This window comes from Falco punctatus, assembly GCF_963210335.1.
Source record: "Falco punctatus genome assembly, chromosome: 4".
Taxonomy (NCBI): domain Eukaryota; kingdom Metazoa; phylum Chordata; class Aves; order Falconiformes; family Falconidae; genus Falco; species Falco punctatus.
The window spans coordinates 25,655,229-25,680,639 of record NC_137583.1 but is presented as its reverse complement, the minus strand read 5'-3'; the positions used below and the strand labels follow the sequence as shown (position 1 = coordinate 25,680,639).

At 52.0% G+C, this 25,411-nt stretch overlaps 1 protein-coding gene across 5 annotated transcripts; it reads right to left on the bottom strand.

The window, feature by feature from the left end:
• Positions 1-83: 83 nt before the first annotated feature.
• SCNN1B (sodium channel epithelial 1 subunit beta) lies at positions 84-25,411 on the bottom strand. Of its 5 annotated transcripts, none has more exons than XM_080384427.1 (14): positions 22,636-25,411; positions 19,943-20,174; positions 16,651-16,969; positions 15,410-15,776; positions 13,962-14,155; positions 13,014-13,117; positions 12,374-12,537; positions 11,807-11,914; positions 8,014-8,131; positions 7,413-7,488; positions 7,197-7,254; positions 6,407-6,468; positions 5,464-5,539; positions 84-5,039 (listed from the first exon to the last, which is right to left on the bottom strand). In XM_080384427.1, exons 3-14 carry the CDS (start codon positions 16,959-16,961, stop codon positions 4,674-4,676), a joined length of 2,004 nt encoding a protein of 667 aa, XP_080240553.1. In that variant the 5' UTR covers positions 16,962-16,969; positions 19,943-20,174; positions 22,636-25,411; the 3' UTR covers positions 84-4,673. The 5 variants fall into 5 exon arrangements, with proteins under 5 accessions (XP_080240553.1, XP_080240551.1, XP_080240550.1 ...); XM_080384425.1 differs by lacking the exon at positions 22,636-25,411 and adding an exon at positions 22,480-22,535; XM_080384424.1 differs by lacking the exon at positions 22,636-25,411 and adding an exon at positions 20,839-22,469.

The window sequence follows — 25,411 nt, the reverse complement described above, 5'->3', positions numbered from 1 at the left end:
GTGTTGCTTTCTTGTAAAATTTATTAAAGCTTCGTATATAGATTTTTTACAAAGCAACTAAGTATTCTTTCTTAGGAGGAAACTGGACAGAAAACAATGGGGTTTCAAAACTGGAGTGCCAGTTGTGTGAGACTGCTGGATAAAACCTCATGCAAACTCTTCTGTTTCAGAGGGGGCAAAACATCTTTCTTCCCCTTATCTGTATCCACAGTTTTCTCCTTTTTACCGTCAGATGCCTTGGAGGAATAATTCTCCTGGTGTCCGCGTCTTTGTCTCTTCCTTAACTTGGTTCAGGCTGCCTCTAACAAGCATTTAGCCTGGTCCACAGATCTTTCTGCTGTCTTTGCTTTTTGGCTGGTGTTTGGGTTTGGTTTTTTTTCCCCTGACAGCCTCTGTCTTTTGTACAGGTGTCATTTTTTGTCCCTGTCATGCTGCATTTGCGGCTGTCCTTTTAGGACTCATTAGCCTGATGTGTTCGTCACTGGGTAACTGTGTGCTTAGCTGCTGGAGCTGCCGGAGCTGCTGCTCTTCTGGGCAGCCCGTGTCTGGTTTTGTTACACCAACATCTTTTCTGTGTTTTGTAGCACACATGTAACGTGCCGATAAAGGATATTTTACCAGTGGTATGGGTTTTTGAGTGAAATTGGATTTCTTTGCTGTTATCAGCTGGACTTTGGTGATGTTTTACTGCCAAAACTGCAGTTTGGGGAGGGGTGAGGAGAGAAGAGGTGTTTTATAAACAGGTTTTGGGTTTTCTGAATTTTGTTGCCCAAAAAAATTTTCAGAGCAAGGAAGTAAAATGTGTTTTCTGGGTGATTTTTTTTTTTTCTTGGTAAGATTTTCAGTTAGATGTTTTCTCTTTTGTTTCAGAGTATGAAAAGTCTGTTAGAGAAATCCCCAAATGAATTGGAAATTTGCTGCTGTTTTGTGTTGAGACTTCTCAGGTGTCTTGTTCGGCTGTGATTCATGAAGCCTTCCCCCTGGAGGGCTCTGGGTCCAGCTCTGCGTCTGGGCCCGTGACTCTTCCAGTGGCTGCACTGCTGCTGCAGCAAGAAAAAAACCCCACTTTGTGCACATAGGCTTATCTGCAATCAGTCCATTTAGGGGAGAGTGCCAAGAGAGCCGAAGTCAAGTACCTGAGGCACTTTCCACTTTTATTAGTTGTCAGACACCCTCTATAAACCAGCAGTAACTGGAATAGTAAACTGTCCATGTCCTGCCAAAGAACACGCTGTTCCTTTGCCCCTGGTGCAGGACAGGTGAATCTCACTGTTTGTGCCTTTCCCATCCTTCTCCTGCCTTGTCAGTCAAAGGTGAGGATTTTTGAGGCTGTTCTTTGCCTGCTGCTGTTGCATTTCACAGGGAAGTGGCCCCAGGCCAGCACCCAGCTAGGGTGAAAAGGGGCTGGAAGGTGTAGCCTCCCCTGCCAGCTCTACAGCCTGAGACCTGCTGGCAGCCCCGGGATGGCAGCAGCCCAGGTGCTGCCTTTCGGAGTGTATCTTCATGTTTGAACAGCTATTTGGATTCCCACACAATGGGACTTACTGGTCGTGTGGTTGACAGTGTTGTCTGTTGGTGAGAACGTGAGAATAGATGCCCAGGTTCTTGTTCTCAGGTTTCCTAGTGTTTTAAGCAAATTCTATTGTGTCTTTTGGAGGGAGTGGTGTTTTTTCACTATTGCAAAATTGTTTGGAGGTCTTTGTCAAGTATTGGCTTGTGTGCGTATGCTGAACGCTGAATCAGGAGCGGAGGGTGTCAGGTCCTTGTTTCCAGCTCAGCTGGGATGTGGGTGAAGTGCTGTCAATTTACAAGAGCTCTCTTTTTCTGGTGAAGGAGGCTGTCCTGTGGGTTCGTGGTGCTTGGGAGAGAAGCACCCCTTTAGGGAGAAGGGAAGTGAGGTCTCAGGCAGGAAAAGTCTAGGACAACTTGTAAGAGCTGGATTCCTCTGTCTTTACAAGCATCCTAACCACCTTTTGTCTGCCCTGTCACTGCTCCGGTTGGTTTTATGTGCTTGCGGAGCTCACACCATACCCAGGGTTAGATGATTTTCTTGCAGAGCAGCGTGTTCCTGGGCTTTCGGTCGTTTGCTCTTCTAAATGAGAACCAGCTGATGGATAAGGGGCTGGGGGCAGCATGTGGACTTCATAAGATTGTGCTCCCTATATCTGGATTTTTGTTCCTTATATCTTTTAACTTAGGTATTCTCAGGCTGCAGATGTCTGTAAATTGCCCCTGTTTTTCCACTCCTCATCCCAGCCAAGATCAGAGGTGAGTATGGTCTCACCAGCCCAGGAAGGTGAGGGATGAGGTCTGTGTGCTCAGTCCTTGTTTAGTTGTTCCAACTCATAAGGAATCTGGTGCTGAAGGATGACAGTGTCAGCTCTCTCTTCTCCTAGTGTAGTGTAGCTGTTGTTTGCTTAATGTACAAAAGATGATCATACGTTGTTTCTGAGGCAAAACTTGTAGAGGAATCATTCAGATGCTAAAAAAAAAGCCTGTAAAGCATTAGTTGGAATGAGCAGCATGTTCTGCAAATGAGAGTGCTCTGCCGAGTGGCATAGCATCAGCTTCTAAATAACCTCCTCATTTTCTCATAATCTCCTGATTTTCAAGCAGTGACAACTAAAACAGCCTCCAGCTCAGGAGGTCCATGAACCATGGCCTGCCAGGAGGGTGAACCCAAGGAAGGGCTGTTCTGCACCTGGTTGCAGGCTCTTCCCATTGCATTGGTTTCTGGGCACTGTCAGAATCAAAAACCTCAGCCAGTGGGTTGCTGAAGCACTGACCAAGAAGCAACAGTGAAACCTTTGCGTGGTTTCTGAACTGCTTCTAATGACTGGCTCTGTAGGATTTGTTAATTTACTCATTTTTGAGCATCATCCTGCACACGTGGAGTGACAGGTTCTGGGACTCCAGTCACTGGGCTGAAACCCAGGAGGATGTGAAGGTGCACATCATGGATATACACTGAACTCCCCTGATACTCACCCCTCTTTCACATCAGCAAAAAACCCAAACAGGTTGAGAATGTGATTTCCAAAGCTGTTTCGTTATCAAAAACCATGAATTTAATTTAAAAAAAGTGGTTAAGTTTCTTGTTATGATCACCAAGAAAAATCGGAAAAAGTCTGTAAAAATTCAGGTATCAAAAGTAATAGAAAAATCAAAACTTTTAACTCGCTGTTACTTCTGGAACTCATCATAAAATTTAAAATATTCATGAATCAAGTCTTCTTAAGATTGCAAATATTCCATGCATTAATTTCTTGTAACTGTACTGCAGCAGTGTTAGACCAGCTATATGCCAGTAATTAAGGGTTTGACTTTTTCAATATATTTTGAAGACAATTTCCCCCGTGTGGGGCAGCATCGGCCGTGCTGGCGGCATCTCACCTGGCAGATCATCCCCGTGTTCCTCAGTCCTGCTGGTGCTGGTGGTCAGGAACTAGACCAACCACATCCACCGCTGCTGAAGGGGGATGGAGAGACCCTCAGCAGGCTCCCCCCCAGCAGCTCTGTGCCAGAGCACCCGGTGCTCGGGGAGCTTCAGGTGAGGGAGCATGGACCCTCCTCACCGCTGCCCCTGCCACCCTGCGTTGGCACCAGGCGCCGTGCCCAGAACATCGTGTTCCCGGTCGCATGATTTAACCACACGATCGTGTTTCCTCTTGAAGTTTTGCAAAAGTACTTCAGTAAGGCAGGTCCTGGGGGCTTGTGATGGGCTCCTGGGAAAGCGGGGGCTGGGACCAGCTGGAGGTCAGGTGAGCTCACTGCCCAGCTCAGCCCAGCCCTGCGGGGACCACCAAGCCCCCTGGCTGCCCTCTCATCAGGGCGAGCCCAGCACCTCCCCTTCTTGCAAGCCGCTGCCATCAGCCTCTTGCCAGCGCTGAACTGCACCCGCTGCCAACAGGAAACTTTAAAGGCAACTTTTTATTTATTTCCAAGAGTGGTACTGTTAGACAGCCTGGCACTTCCTCCCCACACCTCACTCTTTATGGTGGCCGGAGTATTTATTTTGGACACACATTAACAGTTGTGCTCATCTGCAGCGCAAGTGTTAAATCCTGAGCAGCAAACAGGGCACCCATGGCCTCCCGAAGCTAAGGGACAGTTTTCTTTCTCACTGTTTCCACTGTAGTTGTTTAGGGTTGGAAATACCGCGACCTCAGATGTCAAAAGTAGCTTGGGTCCCAACCCGAGGGTCCGACCCACGGTGCAGTGCAGCTGTGGCACATGCTGTGCCATGTCTCAGCATCTGCTGCCAGGACATCCCGGTCTCTCCCCAGCACCGCCTGCCTCCCTGCTGCTGCAGCCCTGCTTCAGACTCCAGCTGCAGCCCTCGCAGCTGCCTCCACCTGCTCTTCTCACTAGGAAGCACTTCCCACCCATGCGTTAAAAAGAAACACTGACTTAACGATTCTATAGCAACGCCGATGTATACAAGCTCTACATGCTAAAGCCAGAGCACGACACCGACTCCATGAGGTTTATTACAGGGTTTATTAGGCAGAGCTTCTTCACAGTGAACAGTCAGGGAGGGGAGGACAGCCAGGGCTTTTTAATTCCTTCCTAATTTTGGTTAGAGAGTAAAAGATTGCTCAGCGAGTGATAAATGATGCGTGGCGGCAGCAGCCTGCCATCGGCAGCCCCCGGGAGGTAACGGGGTGCGCGGCTCACTCGGTCTCTGTGTCGCTGTCGGGCCCAAGGACGTCGAGGGGCTGCACGCGCAGCGAGTCGTAGTTGGGCGGGGGGGTGCCAGGCTCGGGGGGCAGCGCCTCATCCCTGGGGAGGGTACCTGTGTCCTCGGGCTGGAAGCCCAGGTTGGTGTGAGCCTCCACCAGCTCCGACACCGTCGGGGGTGTGTCCGGGTACCGTGCCTGCGCCCGCTTCTGCTTCAGGCCTTTGCACCAGCTGATCACGTTAATAACGGTGATCCACAGCGAGTCGATGATGATCTCCCCGAACTCGATGAGGCACAGCACCGAGCCCCCCATCCAGAACCCAAACTGGCCTCCCAGGCTTGACAGCAGCCAAACGATCTGTGGGGAAGAGAGCAGAGTGAGCCGAGGCGGCAAACCCCGGTCCCTGATCAGCCCCCACCGATAGCTGGGTGATGTCCCCACCACTCCTGCCCCCGGGACCTGCCCGCTGAGTCCCTTGCCCTGTGGCTGCTGCCCAGCCAGGGCTGCACTCGCTGGGGCTGCTTATTGGTGACCTGCCCTGCACCGGCGATGGGGACAGGAGGTGGAGGGGAAGAACAAAGCTGGGGCTGTGAACCAGCCGGTGAAGGCGGCTTTGTCTGCTTCCTCGCAGCAGCACCCAGGGACTCGCAGACTATCCCGGTGAGGGGCATCGCCGGCCAGGAGGAGCTGAGCCCTGCCTGTGTGTCCAGCATCACTTGTTTCTGCATCTGGTCTCCAGGCGCTTGCGGCCCTGGGTGGAAGGGCAGGGATGGGCACTCACCGTTGTGGCAGCGGACTCGGAGATGGTGCGGTAGTTGTACTCCTGGAAGTAAATGTTCAGCTTGATGATGCCGTTTCTGTAGGAGACAAAGAGCAGCTCGGCACAGAGCTGGGCTGCGGGCACCCAGCACCTCCACCCCCCCACCTGCCTGCAGGCAGGGCTGCGCAGAGCCCCACCAGAGCCGCTCACGAGGCTCCACCAAAACATCTCTCTGGCACATGGAAGACATTAAAAAGTTCCTCCTGAAGAAGCCCTTGGGCACCTGGAAGCTTCTTTGGGGCTGTTTGCCTTGTTCTTCCCAACTGCTCTGGTTGGTCTAGAGGGGCCATCACCCCTCCTCAGTGCCCTGCACCTCGTGGCCCCGTGTGCGTTGGCAGAGTGGCTGCACCATGACCGACCACGTCACAGGGGGCTTAATGTGTATGGATCAGCCAGAATCTGTGGAACTGTTTCCTGCTTCTCTAAATTATTTTTTTTCCACTGGGGAGAAACTCCCCTCCCTCTAATTCAGGGTTTAGGTTCTCAAAGGGAAACTCACCAGTTACCCTAATTTTGGCGCATCCCTTCTACTGCTGCTGCTCTTGGCAGGTTCAAAGATGTAAGTATGAAGGGATGAATGTTACGATACAGGAGCTGGACCCTGGCAGTTCACAGCATCAGAGCTTCCAGGCTCCTACGTGTGACTGATTACAGGTGCTGCTGTCAATGCTGATTTTAATTTAGCTGCACATTTGAGTTTGTCTGAGTTTGTCACTATGGAGAGTAGAGGATATGCATGAAGTGCATTTCAGATTTGCTTTATGTACCTTGCGGGCAAACATGCGCCAAATCTTTTTCTCCCTTTGCATCAGCATATGTGTGCTCTGGCCCATTGCCAAGGTTCATGTTAATCTAATGTTAACAGGCTCAATAGAGAAGATAAAGTGGTTGTTCCTTCACTTACCTGTCCAGAGTCACATTTGTTGACATATCCCTTTCATAAGACAGAATATGGAAAATCCAGTCCTAGGAAAACAAAATTTATTCAGAACCAAGCAGAGGCATCCTCTCTGGGCACCTGCTGGGGCAGGAGCCCAAGGGAGTTGCAGAACCCTGAGCGGTCCTGGTTTGATCCAGCTCTATAAAATTAAAAGCATGGGAAAATGCTGAGTAACACGTTCAACCAGTGCCGCCCACCCTGCTCGCACTCCATGCTGGGGGGTTACGGCATCTCCCCACGCTGCCTTGACCTGATCTGACTTTGCATCGATGGGTGATGTCAAGTGCCCGGTGGGGCTGCAGGTCCATTTGGCTTTAATGGTGAGTCCCCAAGTCCCTGGTGTGACGTGCTCCGAGCAAGGCAGAGGCAAGCGCCAGGAGCCTGGGAGAGGAGACAGCGCCTGCTCGTAGCCTGCCGCAGACCTGAACCAGGCAGGTTCTGGAGCGCAGTGAAGGTCGGGGCTCCTGGCCTCTCGTAGGAAGCGCGCCCACGCCGTGCAGGTGCTCGGCCTGGAAGGTGGGTGCTCAGCTTCTCTCTGCATCCTCAGTGCAGGACCCCTGGGGAGGATGAGCTGCTGGGGCGGGGAGGGGGGGGCCTCTGCACAGGTGCTGCTGCCTGTCTGTATGCTGAAAACATGTAATTTAGCAAAGAGGCGCTTGCAACCTGGGCATTAGCTCTGAAAATACTGAGTGATTCATGTGGCTAAGAACAGGTAATTATTAATGTATGTTTCAAAGCAAGAAACCGGTGTTACCTCTGAAGCCTCAGACGGCCAGTCTGCCATGGAGATGGTCATCTTATACTGCGTGTCGCTGGTGGGAGGAAAGGAGAGTGTTAGCACAGAAGTTTCCCCTTCTCTGAAGTCACTGGAACTTCAGCTCTCATCCAGAAAACCAGCCCCATTTTAGAAAGGTCAGAGTTACGGCAGACGAAACGCAGGATCCCCTCCAGAAATGGCTTTGGTACTTACTTGCACGTTTCCTTACAAGAGTCAATACAAATCTGTCTGTGCCTTATACTTGATCTCAGTGATGAATAGCAATATGCTGTTTGGTGAAAACAAAAAACCAAAGCATCTGTTTAGATAAGGACCCCACTTACTAGATTATATCAATTTCATTTAATAAAAGAAATATTTAGGTATGAGCCTGCTGCGCAGGTTTGCTGTCTTCCCCTCTAACCTTCCTTTCCTTGGGAAACTTGGGCAAAGCGATCAGACAATTTAATAATAAATTAAAAATAGATTTTCATTTTCTGCAGACAGGTTCTATACAGTCAGCTTGCCCAATGTCAGTATTTTTGGCACAGCCCTGGCCAGCTGCAGGGGTGGGAAGGCGACTGCCTGCTGGAGCTGCCCGCACAGAACCGTGCCACCGGCCCTTGCCCGCCCTGGGGAGCACTGGGCCCCCCACCCCCATGCATGGACCCGAATGGCCACGGGGCCATGTTACACAGGCAAAAGCCTTTACCTGTTGCATTTACAACAGCAATAAAACTCGCGTCCGCTCCCACCCCTCCAGCACACTAGGACCCTGGGAAGGCTGTGCAGTTAGTTTTGTTCGTGTTCTTACCCCAACCTGGGTTATCTTCATTATTGCAATAATTTACCCCTTCAGGTAAAGGAAACATATAGTGACCACATCCACAGATTTCAATCATGTGATTTTGGAAACAAGAACGCAGGCAAGCCTGGAAAAGGGAAGAGGGAGCTGCTTAGATGCGGGCTGAAGCCCCCTGCCTGCCTCTGTGCTGCTGGAGGCTGCGCTGGCTAGGAGAATTGCTCGGTCCCAAGGTATTTTCTCTCTTTTGCATGGAACAGATGATTTTGTGGCTGGACACAGAGGAGGCTGAAGCCACGGAGGGAGAAGTACAGCCGGAGCCCATCCCTCCCATGTGCACGGAGCATCACCAGGCGGCACAGCAGGCTCTGGAAGCCCGGCACAAGTCACGCTGGCTTTACAACAGTGAGGCGAGGCTGGCAGATCAGCTGCCATGTGCAGAGCTTTGCACTTCGGTCTCGGTTTTCTTTGTGATGCATTTTTCCTGCCACTCCTGGAGATTTCAAGGGACATCCCAGTGGGAGCTGCTGAGGGTAAGTCACCTCGCAGGAGCAGAAGGAAACTCAGTGCCTGCTCCCAGTTGCACAAGAAACTGCTCATTTCTGAACTATTTTAGGCTTCATGGAAGTAATACGGAGTTTCCAAAAAGGAATAAAAATGTTGTGTTACACCCATAGACACTGTTGTTGTCTCCAGGCTTTATATGATATACTGACAAAGGGCTGGTTTCCACTTTAAAGCCCGACTCTAAAAATGCTTCAACACAGAGAGCAGGTTTTAGAAATCTGAATTATCTTATCTGTGCATCTGCTTCTCTCCTTGAAGGGATTGCAGCTGCAGCTTCGGCAGTGTGCGAGCCGGGCTGCAGCCCTGCCATTAGCTCAGTGAGGCATGAAGTTAATCACCCGAGATTGGAGTGGGATTCTGGATGAAACAGTGCACAAAGCAATAACAAAGTCTATGAAAAGATGATTAAATTTAACAGCTCCAGCTAGGTAGAACAGCCAGAGAATTTCTGTGTGATACGAAATGCTTACAGAGTTCTCTGCAATCAGGCAGTGATGGAAAAGCTGGATTTTGCCAAGAGGTCTCTGAAGAGGTCTCTGGATTACGTGGACATAGAACCCCAGCCAGCATTTAGCAGCTTTTAAGTAATAATGCAATCATTGCAAGTATTTGCTTAAACGTTATAAAAGCATCTTAAAAAGCAGGATAAAGTGGTCCTATTGTTATATAAAGGCAGAAATATAAAAAATGCCTGCTAGACCAAAGGTCTCCTACTTGTCCAGGCATTTGTAAATAACCCCCAAAATGGTTTTGATGTTCTCCTTACAGCCAGATCTCTCCCTCCAGCAATACTTCTCCCTGATGTTATAGCTTGTTACAAATTAACTGGTGCTTAATGTTTACACTATATTTTTCTACAGATTCAAGGTTTACAAACACTCAACTTTCTCATCACAATTTTAAAGCAAAGGTCTGTCTTCATTGCCTATACAAAACAAGCAGGCATTTTCAGTGGAAAAATGACTTATTTCCCTTAAAGAGAAATTCCCTTAAAGAGAAAGAGTTGGAGGGTTCAGGACAGGAATCCCTCCTGTATATTCCTCTCCTGTTGGGGTAAGTACTACTTGTGTACACAAAATAGGAGCTTTGCTTTGCACATTAGAGCAATGCCCTGGCTAAAACCCAGAACACAACAGTTCCCCAGGCAGCTTTTATCCTCCCAGCACACCCCCAGCAGCAGGAGCCAGCCCAGCTCATGAAAAGCATCACATTAACGCCTCAGCATAAGCTTCCCAGAGCCACAGTGTCCATTCATGCTGCAAGACGGCGCCTGCGGATGGAGCAGCTTTGCTGTCCCGGTTACAGTGTCGCACGCTGCTATGGCCATTGCTCAGAACCCCTTGAGTTTAGGGAAGCTCGCCTGTGGACATGGGCAATGACTAGAGTCTACCCCTTGCTGGTTGGTCTGCCTATAATTAAAAGATTTCAGCCAAGCATGGAAATTGTAGGGCAAAACCAAAGATAATCTCACAGCTGAAAAAGAAACTAATTGCTTTAATCATAGAATAGAATCATTTAGGTCGGAAAAGACCTTTAAGACCACTGAGTCCAACCCTTAACCCAGCACTGCCAAGGCCACCACTAACCATGTCCCCAAGCGCCACACCTGTGTGCTGTTTGAACACCCCAGGGACGGTGACTCCAGCACCCCCTGGGCAGCCTGTTCCAGGGCTGCACAACCCTTGCGGGGAAGGAAGGTTTGGGAATATCCCATCTCAGCCTCCCCCGGCACAACCTGAGGCTGTTTCCTCTTGTCCCATCACCTGTGATCTGGGAGAAGAGACCGACCCCCCCCTCGCTGCAACCTCCCCTCAGGCAGCTGTAGGGAGTGATCAGGCCCCCTGAGCCCCCTTTCTCCAGGCTGAACACCCCAGCTCCCCCCGCCGCTCCTCACAGGGCTGGTGCCCCAGCCCCTTCCCCAGCCCCGTGCCCGTCCCTGGGGCGCTCCAGCCCCGCGGTGTCTGTCTGGGAGCGGGGGGCCCAGCACCGAACCCAGGGTCCCCGCTGCGGCCGCACCAGTGCCCAGCACAGGGGGACGGGCACTGCCCTGGGCCTGCTGGCCACACGGTTTGGGACATGAGCCAGGGTGCTGTTGGCCACCTGGGCACACTGCCGGCCCATGCCCAGCCGGCCGTCAGCCAGCCCCCCCAGGCCCTTCCCCCCAGGCAGCTCCCCAGCCGCACTGCCCCCAGCCTGTCGCGCTGCGTGGGGCTGGTGTGACCTGTGTGCAGGACCCAGCAGCGAGCCCTGGTGACCCTCACCCAGCTGCCCTCAGCCCAGTGACACGGCAGGAACAGTTATTCTTTTAAAGGAAACCTGAAAGGAGCAAAACTGCTCCACAGCCTCCTGCGGCTAACGTGGGAAGCCGTCGGGCTACCGTGGTGCAGAGGACGGGGAGCTCTGCGCTCCCAATGGGACACTGGAAGATGCTTTTTCCCACTGTCTCCTATGATGTTAAAGCACTGGCATTAACCCAAGCTGTTGGGAGCCTCACCCTGTTCCAGACACCCACCCTCCCCAGCACTGCGGAGGGGGCTGCCTCCCGGCTCCGGCACCCTGCAGCAGCCCAGGCACACCCTGCTCTTGCTTCGCCTGGTTTTCAGGATGAGAGGGAACCCTCCGCTTTGGGGACCGGAGCTCTGAGACGGCACAGTACAAGGAAAGGACCAGCATTAAACTGTGCTCATTATGTGCAAGTAAAAATATTTGCTTTTTTGTCTGCAAATTAGGACTTTGCTGGTAGGTCACACACCCATGTAACCACAGAGACCGGGGGGGAGGGTTTGCTGCCATTTGACTTTTGAGGAAATTACAGAAATGACCATTTTCATCCTCTCAAAATGAGACAAAATTCACACCTGGCCAAGGGAACAATAACTACTGATGCCCTCTCCTTGCCACACAAACTGTTCTGCTGTGAGAATGACAAACTGAAGATTACGCTACACTGTGCTGCCTGCCAGAGCAACGGTCCTTATCTTTTAATGCAAGTTTCAATACCTGCATCATTAGGACTTGCTCCTGCCATACAGTTATTTCCACTGGGTCCACTGGGATCGTTTCCAAACCTGGGTCTAGAGTGTGGATTTATTACCAGAAAAGAAGGTTCCCATGTTTAGGTTATGCTTTCTACTTTATCATTGCTGATCCTCCAGTAATCCTGCATGCTAGTCAAATATTTTAATGGCTTTGATGATTTTTCCTAAATAGTCGTGTTTGATTTAAAAGTGTGTTTTACCTGTATGGAATAGGAGGTATTATATTGGCTGTAGAGATTTTTCACAGGGACATCAGACCCATTCATTGTGCAGTCACTGTACGGATAGCCCATCCGTTCCAGTTCATCCTGAAAGAAAACCAAAAGAGCAAACTTCAGCAGTTATTGCTGCTCCCCAGGTCCCTGGTGCCAGTTTTCTAGAGACTCTGTAATTCCTTCATTCCCTGCTCTCTTTGAAAAAAATCAAAGGATCATAGGCAGCAGAGCTGAAGGAGGTGCAGCCCATTCCCCAGGGCGGATCGAGGTAGATGAGGGTGTCCAAAAGCAGCACGTTTTAGCAAGGCAGCTTCTGACACGCTAAAGGAAGAGGCAACAATGATCTGAGCTCAATATTTTGGCTTCAATAAAGTACTTTTTGCCAGGACAGTTACATAAAAGTCTCCATAAACTGTTCCAGCCCACAGCTAGCATATACCCTGACTCTTTTGGTTTGAGCCAGTTCAGCCAAGACTTAAAACAAACTTGGTTGCAGTCCCATCAGATAACATTATTCTCAGACAATCTGCTCTAGAGGAATGCCACACATACCACTAACACACCGATGGAGGTTTCTGTCCCGGCCATTGCATAGATGCCCTGATCCTTAAGGAAGGGGAAGCTCTTCTGCTGGTGCAGCATGAGCCTGGCCCCGGCAGCGGATGACAGGTAGGGGATGTAGTCTTGCTGGCTGATGTCCAGAATTAACTTCAGCCCTGGGACACCAGACAAAACACTCAGAACAGGAATTGCATCAAAATGTGAGTCTTTGGAAAAAAAAACAAACCAACCCAGAATCTATTTTCTTCTTGCTGTGCACAGAAACCTCTGTTCTGTGGGGAAGGGTCGGGTCCATGGCAGCCTTACGCATGCCTCAATACATGGGATCGTGAGGGCACCGAGTGGGAAAATTTGAGCGAGCACTCAGACATGGCCTCCACAATTTTGACTCTCCAGATGTTGCACTTTTGCTAGGTGTAACATCTGTAGTCACATTCCTTGTTTCTATGTGGCACAGTCCCCTTTTGGGGGCTTATCCCCTTCTGGAAAACCACGACTCCATGCTGCAGCGCTCCAGAGACAAAGAAATCATCCAGCTGTTGTGTATAACAGAAATGGCCACTGAGAGACAGCATAGCTCCCAGCACTTCTGCTCCTTTAGCTCCTTCCTCCTTAGCAAAGCTGCTCTTACCAAACTCAGCTCCAGGGTTGGAAGAATTCAAAGCCTCTTCATCCATGCCCCAGTTAAAGATGTAGCAGTTACCATGGTCTGGGTGATAGATTTGGGTGAAATTCCTGGAAGAATCATGCACAAAAACCTGTGACTCTCACGGAAGACTAAAGGGCTATAACATAACGCATCTGGTGAGACCAGAGCTTGGCAGCTACGTCTGGGATTCACTTTAAATTGCTTTGTCTGTTGAATGCCTGTATAGAAATTTCAGCTGATATAACTGCAATCAATCTGCCTTTGAAAAAATAGCAAAGCAAGGTACTGGTGTGTACTGAGACACAGCCACTGGGGATAACGCTCTGTTGGAATGGAAGGGAATAGTCTGTCACACAGAAGAGAGAAATAATTGCTTGATCTGAGCTATGGTAACAGGTTTTGGCTGGTGTTATATCTCATTCTTTGATGACAATTCTCTGTTGCCCTCTTTGCTGCCTCCTTGCAGCCTGGGGTGCTGCTGTGCGCTCATGTTTCTCAGAACAGGATATATAAATTTTGTCTCTGTAAGAAACAACAATGGCTAAAACCCATTTCAAGAGCCTTGTGTAAAAAGAGGGGGATGTAACTGAGGGCTGCACCGCTGTGCAGGGGGTACGCTGACTCAGCACCTGGGCTGGCAGCTGGTTATCACTAAATACCCTGGGATGGTCCCACAGATGCTGTTAGTCTTGATACATCATGAGCAAAACAGACCATCCAAAACTAAAACTCAGGCCAGCACTATCCCAAAATAACCCATTTCAGCTAGAATCACATACAGAAACCCTCTGGGAAATGTTGTTAAAGTTAAGGACCAGAGAAATCTCTTTATGAATTGATAAATACCTTAGAAAAAGAAAGAGGCTCCTTTAGCATCCTGTACCTTTCCCGATGTGATAGAAAAGGGCAGGGAGCTCGGTGTGCACCTACTTGTAGTTGCAGGGTTCAGCCCCATAGAGACATGCCAGGATCATGTCTTCTGCCTGGTAGCCCATCCTGATTCTCTCTTGCAGCGGGACTTTGGAGAGGATGCTGGTGGACTGCAGGATGTACCACTCGGTCACCGCCTGCGCCGCGCTGGTGAAGTTCCTGTAGGTGCAGTTGTTGGAGCCCTGGTGGCTGCACTGGGGACACACAGCAGGCAGGTCTGAGCCCATCCCGCGGTGGGGACGGCAGGGGGGACGTACGACGTGTCCTCTCTCCCTGCGCGCACCAGGCATGATGCCAGCCCTGCCTGCTGCTCCTGGGGAAATGAGAGGTACGGCCAGAGGGAGCCGGCTGCCCCATCGCAAGCGTTCACAGGCGGGTCCTGCCCCGAGGAGATTCCCAGCTGGGCAGATCCTCCATCAGTCCCGGTGTTACCTCCACAAGCTTACAGAAAACATCACTTTTTGGCCAATTTTTAAGGCTGGAAGCTGGGGCAACTCCAAGGTCTGGTCAGGCAGGGTCCATGAAGCCTTTGTCAGAGCAGAGGGTGGGGGGTCACGAGACCCCCACGTGCCTCTGTGCTGAGGACCGCAGCAGGGGCGGCAGCTGCAGCTTCTCCCCGGCATTTTAGGTGCCAGACCCGAGGGAGAGGTGAAGGCGGTGGGGAGCGCGTGGAGCACCTCTGCCCTGCTCTGCCCTGGGCTCAGCCTGCAGCAGGGCTGCGCGGGGGCACCACGGGGGACATGGGGACATGCAGCATGGCCCTCGGCGCTGCTGGCGGACCGCACCGACCGACACAGCGCACAGCTCGGTTACTGCCCATTGCCGACCAGCGTTACCAGCACCCCCTCCCCAGGGGCTGCCGGGCCTGCTGGCAGGATCCGCTCCGTACCTCTGATGCGGTGCTAGGCTACACGCTGTCAGAGCTTTCTTCCATGAAGAACCTGCTCATCTTACTGTTGTTACGCAGCTACCTAAAGTTCACCACAGACTGACTTTACACAGCTCCTTGCTGGGTTTTCTTTCATATAGGGAAGTTTATTTAAAGTATGATCCTGCTGCAGGCCCCACATGCAGAAATCCAGCAGCTTCAGCTGGGTGTCTGGCTGTGTATTCCTGCAGGGCATCAGACCCCCTCTCTGAAAATTAAAAAAATCTTAAAATATCTCTGTGCTGCCTTCCTCCGAAAACCCAGCAAACAGCTCTGTGGTATTGAAACAACACACCATTAACTTGCAAACTGCCCACGGGCTCCGTGTGCCCTGCACGAGGGTGCTGCCAGTACAGGCAGCCCCCAGCCCCGGCACAGCCAGACCAGAGCCCCGAGGCTGAGTGGCCCTGGGCAGCTGGTGGGGAAGGGACACCCATCTCCATGCTGCATCCCTGCCACTGCGCACCACGCTGCCCGCCCCTTGCCCCTTCCCAGCTGCCTCCTGTGGGACCCCTCTCACCAGCTTCACTGCCAGCTTGTACTTCTTCTCTTCTGACGTTGTATTGGCCAGGGCAGGTGGAGCAGCAGTTTGGTTACCCACAGAAGTTTGGTCATCTGCAGAGGTCTGGTTGTCTGCAGAGGTCTGGTCACCTGCAGAGGTCTGGTTGCCCGCAGAGGTCTGGCTGGTCTCAAAGATGTCCAGGATGATGGGGTTGTCTTTGTTGTGCTCATCGATGAGGACCAGTGGTATCTGGTGCCAGAGCCCCAGGTCGAGTGGCAAGGAGGTGTTCTCACTGCTGTTCCCTGGCGTGGGCTGCAGGATCCTCTCCAGAGCCACTTCGATGAGCCTGTCCAGCTCTTTCAGCAGATGCTTCACCTCTGAGTATCTGCAGGACAAGGAGCAGTTACCAGGTGGTGTCAAGGTCGTGGGGGTGTGTAGCAGCTCATCTGAGCTCATCTGCTGCACCGTTGTCTTAGACATGCCTGGGGACCTGAAGATTTACTGGAGGACAGTGGTAGCCTCCATGCAGAGCACGGCCAGCTGGGACATGGGCATCCCAGCAGCCTGCAACCAGGAAGAAAACCAGCAGGAGGATAAAGAGGGAGCGCAGCAGTGGTGAACCTGCCAGCACAGAACCAAACTGGTTGTATTTTAGTAATTCACTAGTTTACACAAAACATCTCTAGCAAGCAGAGAGAAAAAACAATCCCAAAGTAATTCCTGTGTTGGTTGAGAGCATCTTGCCTTGGGCTACATCATTGCACGGATGTAAATTTAAAACAACCCTAACAAAAATCAGTTATTCCTTTGAAATTACGATCGAGTTATATCACTGCAGCTCCCAGCTGATACTACTGTTTAACCAGCTCTTTATGGCCAGAGTGTAAGCGATAAGAGGTATGTTCATGGCGAGGAAGGAGAAAGAAAGGAATTGTGGGGAAAGATCGAGAGACTGATTTTTGTTGTAACAAGCGAGTTGAACTTCGAGTTTTCCCTGAGCCAGGGAAAGTTTGCGGGGAGGCAATAACCATCATTAGATCAACTGATACAGTAAGGAAACGCAGACAAACTCGCAGGCACAGGAACCCTCCCCGCGCCTCATATCAGTCTCCTCTCTTCAGTTTTTAGTGCCACTTAGTGAGTCCATTGATGCTCCTAGTGCGCTGTCTGAGACAGGAGCAGGTCACAGTACCTTACACTGGCGGTATAACCGAGGGTGTTAAAGCACGCTGGGGTAAATTAAGCAAGGAAAAACTTACTTGAAAGGGTTGGCGTTGCAGACCGTGACTGCTGGGAACTTCATGGTCTTAAAGCCAATAGAGAGAGACGAAGTGACGTTATAGGAGAGGTAGGTGTTGATGAGGATACCCCACTGCCAGAAGACCAGAGATGCAAAGAGCAAAGTTAGGAAGAACCAGATTAATTTCTTCTTCGGCCCTTCTTTGATGATGCGCTTTGGGCCGTGGGTGTTGGTGTTGTCGCAGTACCAGACCAGCAGCTCCTTGTAGGTGTAGCCAGGCCCCTTCTGCAGGCGGTGCAGCGCCCGGATGAAGTACCTCCTCAGGTTCATGCTGCGCCCTGCAAGTGGGAGAAAAGACACCAAACCAGCTGTGCTGAGAGGCAGGGTTTGCACTACGCCAGGCACACCTGTCAGCAAAGCAGAAGCAGAATAGTTACATGACGGCATGACTGTAGTTTTACAACCCAGGAGAAATCTGGAGCAGATGTCCTGCAGGGTCACGCTGTGGCAGCGACACGGCCCCTCACCTCCTGAGAGGGTACCGGAGGGAGGTTTATGCTTTGCTGTTCCAACAGTGGTGAAGGTTTTTGTCATCTCCCTTCTGGCCCCAGGAGAGTGAAGTGACTTGGACCTGCTGGACGCGGCTGTGCCCACGTGACTTACCAAGCGCTGGCCCCTGGCCCCGCACAGGTTGCAGTCAGGACCCAGGTAACTTTTTCAGAAGTTGGTATTTTGTGTGCAAACTGGTATGTCTGCAGCATCAACCAAAACCTCTGCCAACGCTAGATGGACCAAGCAGTACACTCATGAGCTGGTTTCAGGTAGAATTCAGGCTAGCAGCGTTTACTAAACGCAGGACTTAAGACAACTCTTCTTAAAAGCATTACAGTGCACCAGGCTGTCAGAGGGGGCAGGAGAAGAGGACCAGGACCCAGCAGCACCTTTCCCAGGACCAGGAATGCTGCTCAGTGCCGCTGCCTGCCACAGGAAGGACAACAGATTGGTTTTTTCCACCAAATTCCTTTGTTTTTCAGATACTATCGGTATGCTTCCACTGCTCATGTGAGGGATGCTGCATATTTTACATTCATATTGTGAGTAAACAGAATATTTTGTGCTGCTAGTTTAAGGTGAGAATTTGTGTTACTAAATCTTAATATCCTGAGGCAGGATTTCAAAACAAACCACAGTCAGCTGCTTAGAACATTTTTCAGATTTAAACTGTAGGAGAACAGAATTAAATATTAATGCTGCATATAACTCGGCACCCCAGAAGAAAGAGTGCTGAAATAATACAGCAATATTTCAATAATGAGCAGTACTCAGCAACACAGAAACTAGATTAATGCAGTTACTCACAGACAGACTACCCCAGGAAGCTGAAGGGTGCGTACAGGCATCCTGGGGAGTGGGACAATCTCTGTCCTTACTTTTCCACGGGAAAAAAAAAAAAAAGGTAATACTGATCATTGATTTTTTGGCCAGATCTGCGACATCTCCTGAGTAGCATATACAGAGCTTGATAAAAATATAAACCTAATAGATTTTATGGTGTCTCACTCCATGATGCAAAGAGAGATTATATTTTCGTTGCACACCCTGTCACATGCGATGCTAGACATAGCCTGACACCACGAGGTCTTGACAGGAGAGTGCCTTGGAAAGAAGAAGCTCTAGCTACTTTCTCTGAGATTTGAGGGCAGGCTCTACTCTCATGTGAAAGCATTCTGTTCTCCAAAGAACACTTGGACCTCCCGCACCCCCCAGACCCGCAGCCCACCAGCGCATCAGCAGCTCGTCCTCTGTGGACTCGTGCCACAGAGGTTCCCACTCACCGCTGCCTGCAGAAGGGTTTATGCACAGAAGGAGCTTACATTGCATCAGATGCTCGCTGGCTTTTAGGCAGGAATATAATGAAAATAGGAGCAACAACTTTAACTCAGTTACCCGTGGCTGAAGGGACAACGTGAAACACGCATGGCCGTTCTGCCTGAGCCCTCTGCTGCCGCGTGTGAGCACAAACTGTCCCAAGGCACGGCCTCAGGATTGGTCTCTGCTTTATAAAACGGTACCAGCAAAACACATTTAAATCCAGAGAGACTAGCAAGGCAAACTAGTAAATATTTTCTGCCTTTTAAGAAATCCAATAAAAGGTTTAGATCAGACTAAAATTTAAAACACACCTACACCGCACTAGGCAAAACCCAGCCCGGCTGGACCTGACCGGCCGCATGCCCTGCAGCCTCTGTTTGCTCTGCTCCTTACTGACCGTGCTGGCCAGGCACCGAGCGTGGGCTTCTGCCATCCAGGGACCCCAGGGTGTCATACAGACCTTTGTGGGTTGCTCATCAACCCAACTTTGCTGGGCAAAGTTATTATTTCTTTTTATATTGTTTCCTGAGGCTGAATTCTTTTTTTTTCCTGATGGCAATGTTGAGACACATACTTACAGCCCGAGGAGCACACATGGAGTAAAAGCTCTACTTTCATAACAGAGTAAAGCTAAAGATACTGAACAGCTAATTTTGATGCCGCTTTATCTTTGTTCACGGCTTTGCAGAAGTCGTCGATACACACTTGTTCTCCACCTTGAATTTATTTCCATTTAGCTATCGAACCTGAGAGTGCTCTTTGCAAAGTCACGGTATGCTGGCTAGTGATAGCAAGGGGAAGGCACTGTGCTAGGCAAGGAACACCAGCTCCAAATCAGTTTTAAGCAAAGATTGAAGTGCCTTCTATCTCACTTTATCTCTTCAGCTCACCCACCGTAAAAACACTGTGCTGAAGGGCATCATTTTCACATTTTTGAGTTAGATTCAGGCCACACTGTGGAAAATAAGATTAAACTAGTTTTTGGATACGTTTTAAATTGATTCAGACTTTTTTTCCCTGCTGTCAAAGCTATGGGATCTGTTCTTTGCAAGTGCTGCTCCATCCCACGGGGCACCTGCCAGTCGGAGCACAGGGATGGGGACGGGGACAGGGACGGGGATGGGGTCAGCTGGAAGAGCATCCTCAGGCAGGATGCCTGCAGTGTCTGTGCCCCACCATGAAAACACATGGATCCCAACATTAAAAATCCAAGTTAACAAGGTGTGCTGGCCACACAGCCAAGCAGACAGTCACAGGTTTTTCAGGGCACATCTTAACATGGCAGCAGAGTGAAGGACTCAGGTTTCCTCTTCCTTTAGGCATGAGCTGTGTTTCTAACCAGGTCATTCGATAAAAGAAACGGCATTAAGTGAAAGCTAAGCTTGACCATACTTCTTTTTTTCCAATCTTTTTTCTCACCTTAATAGTTTTCTTCTTACCTTTATTTCCAGAATGTTTCTAGAAAGACTTTGTGTTTCTTTCTCACTGGTGAAAGCTGCTCTGCACGAGGTGCCTTGCCCGATGGGATGCCAAAGCCCCTGTGACAGGGCGGGGGTCCTGCCCTGGGCACAGTCTCAGTGCTCGGATGCTGTAGCTGTTTGGAGGGGGTTTGGTACCGGTCTTGGTGCCAGCCTGGAGCCTGTCCTGCTTTCCTCCATCAGTGGGCTGCACCTGGAACGGAACAGAGAAGTGACAAATGAGGGGCAACAAGACCCACCCTCTGTCAGCACACAGATAACCGTTGCCCCTTCCCAAACCCACCCCCCCACCCCCACCCCGGAGACAGGCAATGGAGGCTGCAAGGGGACAGGAGCCGAGGGGGACATCAGGGCTGTCCCCTTTGATGGACACTTGGCCTGGCTCCTGCAGGCATGTGGCACGCAGGGTTACAAACACCGGCCCCACAGCCGCCCTCAAACCCCTGTTATTCGTTATTCATTATTCGTTATTCGCACAGTGTGTGAAGCTCAGGGCCCAGACACGCGGCTGCTCTCAGCTGCCACTCACTGGTTCTATTTCTTATATGGCTGCTTCACTTCCAAGGCCCTGGTCAGGGAAGGGGAACACGCATCCATTAGTCTCCCCAACTCCTTCTCCCTTGCACTTTGATTGTCACACTGCTCTGTTTGCAGGACTAGTCTCTATCGTGCAGATAATGTCTCTCACTGTCTCCTTTGCCGGTGGGGCAGCTCCACTGCTGCCCTCAGCACCTCTGCCCCGCTGTGCTCTGGGCTGCCCCTTCCCAGCACTCTGCCACCACCTGAAATGCCTGTCAGGAGTTGACCCTGTGGAGCACAGGGTGCCACGTGCCCCTCTCCCGGCAGCACCCCCATACCTGCGATGACCAAAGCCATCCTAAAAGCAACCTGCTCCCGGCTCTAATGTGGTTTGCTTTGTGCTGGGAAGGAGGTGTCCTCACCTTCCCCCAGCAGCCCTGAGTCCAGCCCTGCATCATCCCAGCACCATCCCAGGTGAAACTCCTCCACCTTACAGGTGAGATCAGACTCCCACGTTACGAAATGATTGTGTTGACTGCGTTGAGTCTCCTCTGGGATTTTCCTAGGGCAATTGCCACTTAAAGACATAAGCAAAACTCAGCACACTCCTGGAAGCTCCAGGGTGGTACCTCGGCTGCAAAACCACTCCAACACCACTAGGACTGATACTGCAATTATTCAGTACTTTGCTGGGGCACAAAACAGCCATTCCTCTTTGATCACCAGCTGCTCATCTGCCATCTTCTCCAGAGCCTGATGAAAAGACCTTGTTTTCCTGGAGGAGACATCTATGCTATCCAGTGGTATTTTTGCAAATTAGAGGAATTTTTTTCTATTACATCACAAGTTTACAGGCTGGCAGTTGTAAAGTGGAGCAGGAATGTGGCAGTGAGCAACGAAAGCCCTTCCTGAACCCGGGGTCACAGAGTACCCAGCAGATGCTTTGCCTCACTGTTGTGTGTGAGGAAAGCATCCGCTGCACGTGGCTGCCGGCTCAGGCGCCCACGGCCACCCCAATCTGTGCAGGCATTTGCAGGCCTCTGGTCCCACGGGCATGTGCACAGCACTTGAAGAGTATTTACAGTCTGGAAGTTTAGATAGCATTCGCCTGACTCCCTGTACTGTACGTTAGACACTCTGCCCCTTCTTGGTGCTGAGGCACTGGCACAGTTGCCCATCCACAGGATGTCCCATCCCTGGCAGTGTCCAAGGCCAGGCTGGTTGGGGCTTGGAGCAACCTGGTCTGGTGGAAGGTGTCCCTGCCCATGGCAGGGGCTTGGAACGAGATGGTCTTTAAGGTCCCTTCCAACCAAAACCATTCCGTGATTCTATGATACTTCCCCTGCCAGCCTAACACTGCGTTTCCCGTGATGTCCCTGTCTCCTAGCACGATGACAAGCCTTGCTCCTCACGTGCCAGTAAGGTCACATTGCTGAGAGCCAACTCTGCTGCTTGTGCAATGCACAACGTGAATCCTGGAATGTAAGAGGCGCGATCCCCCCAGCAGCTCCCTCCCCAGCCCCAGATTATTCTGCAGCAAGGCCGGTGTCCCGGAGAGGAAGCATCCCCTGCCCTCCCCGCGGGGCAGCAGCCCGGGGTGGGTGGCACATGTCCCACGCAGAGGGAGACGGCAGTGACATCCTGGGAAGCTGCGGTTTGCTCCCACACCGGCGAGATTCGGGAAAGCCCCGTGTGAACGGAGGGGGCGGCAGCAGCGCACAGCTGGCTGCGCTGGCACAGCTGGCACGGACACCGCAGCGCTGCTGCACGAGCAGCCGAAGGTGGGGGGCTCCGCGCCTGCCCCTGCGCACGAACCCACCGTTTCCATTCCTCACGCCCGAAAGCACAGCGGAGGGCTCCCCCCATTCCTCTCCCTCTGGAGGCAACATTACGCCTTAAACCCGCGTCCCCTCCGCACGACGCAGCTGCCCCACGCCTGTCCAGCCCCCCGCGGCCCCCCCACCCCCGGCCCCCCGTACCTGCCGCCCCGCCGCTCCGGCCCCGCTCCCCGCCGGCAGCGCCTGCGGCCCCCGCCCGCCCCCCGTACCTGCCCCCGCCCGCCGCGGGCCCGCCCCCCGTTCCTGCCCCGCCCGCCCCGCCGCCCTCCGCCCCCTCCCCGGGAGCCGCCTGCAAACCTCGCTGTAGTTTTCCCCGACGCCCCCCGCAGGGACCGGCAGCCGCTTCTGCTGCTGCTGCCCCAGCCCCGCCGGCACCCACGGGCACGGGCAGCGCGGGGGCGGGCACCGACCCGCCGTGATGGGGGAGCTGCCCGGGAAGTTGTGCCCGTCCCGCGGCTCCCAGATGGGCACCCGCCCCCGGGCTTTACCAAAAAGAAGGAAAATCCTGTCGGGGCGGCCGGCCTAGGGCATGGCGGGATGTGGGGGGCGCTTGGCAGGCGCGGGGGAGCCGGGGCGGCGGGCCGGGGCCGGGGGGCGCTGCCCTGACCCCTGCGTGGCAGCCGCCGCCAGGGTGGCTCCCGCCCGGTTGGTGGCGTCTCGGGTGCCAGGACATCACCGTGCCAGTGCTGGGCCACCGCCCGTGCCGGGCCACCACCCGCGCCGGTGCCGGGCCATCACCTGCGCCGGTGCCGGGCCACCACCGCCCCGGTGCCAGCAGGTGCCGGGACACCACCCGTGGCGGTGCTGGGCCATCACTGCGCCACTTCGGCTTTGCTCACACCGGCCTTTGGGGCAGCTGGAATAACTGCGGGTGAACCACACGGGTGCTCCGCCACAGGCTCAGAGTCCTTTCTGTAAAAGACCTTATAATCCTTTTTTTAAAGGTCTTATTTATTTTTTTAAAAAGAAGCATAAGATCTTACAATATATATACTCTTTTCTCAAAAAAGCCTCCGCAGGCAGCTGTGTTTACTGTCAAGACTGATGCGGGGCGGCTCTCCCGGGAGTGCTCTGTGCCCCTCACCTTGCCGGCTGCCGGAGGTGTTGATGCTTCAACAGAAAGGGCCGAGCTGTGGCACCGGCAGGCCCAAGGGTGAGGATCCTTTGCCCAGAGAAACGAGCTCTGCTTCCACAAAATGACAATGAAATTAAGACGAAGCAGCTTTTCTGTTTGACCTGAGGGTGGAACACGGGCGGCCAGGGTCAGGTGCCCCCACGAGCCCTCCCAGCCTGCTTATGTGCCATTTTCACAGTGTCCAGTGTGCACTTTAGGATTTTATGACTTAATCTCAATCTTATGTGTCTTGCACACTGATTCCTGTTGATCGCTTAATTAATCCCTCTGGGGGTTTGGAGAGACACGTGCCCCTCCCCCTTCCCCCCCCCCCCCCTTTATTTTCCTTATTTGCGTACACTGGGGCCTGCAGATTGCATGCAGTGAGGTGGGATCCCTGCACCCAATGCTGCTATACAAACCCAGTTCAGAGGTAAAACCCTGAGCATCTTGAGTGATTGTGGGAGACATTAAGTCTTCACAACAGAACAGTAAATGTGTATAAACCTCCTTGGCCCTGTAAATCACTGCAGAGCAGCAAAACATAGTGAAAGGTAACGATTGCCTCTTGCTAGGAAAAGTAATCACAGGTTCTTGTTCAATCAGGACTCGGTTAGACTTTCCCAAATGTCCCCATGTTCTGTGGTTCGGGAACAAAAGGGATTTTTATTTTTAAATTGCACAAGTGTACCTCCTACCATTATGTCAGAAGTGGAATGCAGGACTGTGTTTAAACAGTATTTCCAAGTGAAGCTAGAACGAACAGGTTTGATGGTGAGTACCAGGACTTACCCAGTTTCTAACCTCTGTCCTGTCAAAATAATTGCCCTTCTGTTGCTGCTTATTTCCCCAGAGAACAATGTCTGTTGCCAGCACTGGCAGCTCTAACACTGGAAATAGAGCAAGCTGCATTTGTTCAGTGGTTTGAAACATCAGCTGTTAAGCCAAATGACCTTGAATTTGGCTTGATTTTCTGTTGTCTCTCTCACTCGCTTCATGAGAAAGTTTATTTCATAAGCAAAAACCGCCTGCTAAAAATACAGCTGAAAAACACCATGGAAAGCTCTTCTGCACCCCAGGCATTGTGTCCCAAGCTGGGGCATTGTGCTGGCATGATGCACCGCTGACAGCAGCTAAATACAGCTGAGGAACTGGATACACGGGGCGAATCAGCGCCCAAGACGGCACCCTTGGTCTAGTCTCTGGCGTTTCGAAAATATCAACTGGTCCTAAATGTATCTGGTAAAGGGAAAATGTTTCAGTGGTGACTGGGGTGGAGACAAAGGTTTCTGGGATAGTTTTTAGGCCTGTATGTAGAGATGAAGAAGAGCGGTGCCAGAGCCCAGTGCAGAGCCCAGAGGACAGCTCTGCAGGGGGGAAACTACCCCAAAATCACAACCCTGCCGGCAGCGCTCGGATCAGGTCATTGGGAAACACACACGACTTGTTCATAGCTGGTTCTGTGTAAATCCGCATTGCTCTTGGCCAAATTGCACCCTTCAGCAAGGCAGGGGGGGTCCCGGTGGGGGCCCCAGCCTGGCACAGCTGTGGTGGCGGCCCTCAGAGCTGAGGTCACTCCCCGGTGCTCAGGGAATCCATGAGGATCTGGAAAGGCCCTTTGGGCTCCAAAATTGGGAGCAGTGCCATGACTTTGCTGCCCTGCATTACCTGCTTGGCCTCTGCGGGGATCCCCTCCTGGGGACTCCCTCTCCCAGCCTAGGTGCCGACACAGCGTGGCCGGCCACCCTGCCCCATGGCTGACGATAGGCACCGCCAGTGCACCTGCACCTGCTAATTAATTGCCATTTAGCAGGAGCTGCGAGATGTACGTGCTTAATATTAGTCACGTCTGCAGCCTGGCTTCCCGTCGGACGGCTCCGGGGTGTGCAGGCAGGCACGGGAGGAGCACACCGCTGCCCATCGCTCACCGTGCCTTTCTGGTGGGGCTGCAGCCCCCGC

Bases quoted from the DNA above. Each gene is read 5' to 3' on its own strand.
- SCNN1B (XM_080384427.1), bottom strand. From the start codon at position 16,961: ATGAACCTGAGGAGGTACTTCATCCGGGCGCTGCACCGCCTGCAGAAG. The intron at 11,915-12,373 runs GTATGTGTGGCA...GTTTTCTTTCAG, and splicing joins CCTCCATCGGTGTGTTAGTG to GATGAACTGGAACGGATGGG. The intron at 5,540-6,406 runs GTAAGTGAAGGA...TGTCTCCTACAG, and splicing joins ACAAATGTGACTCTGGACAG to AAACGGCATCATCAAGCTGA.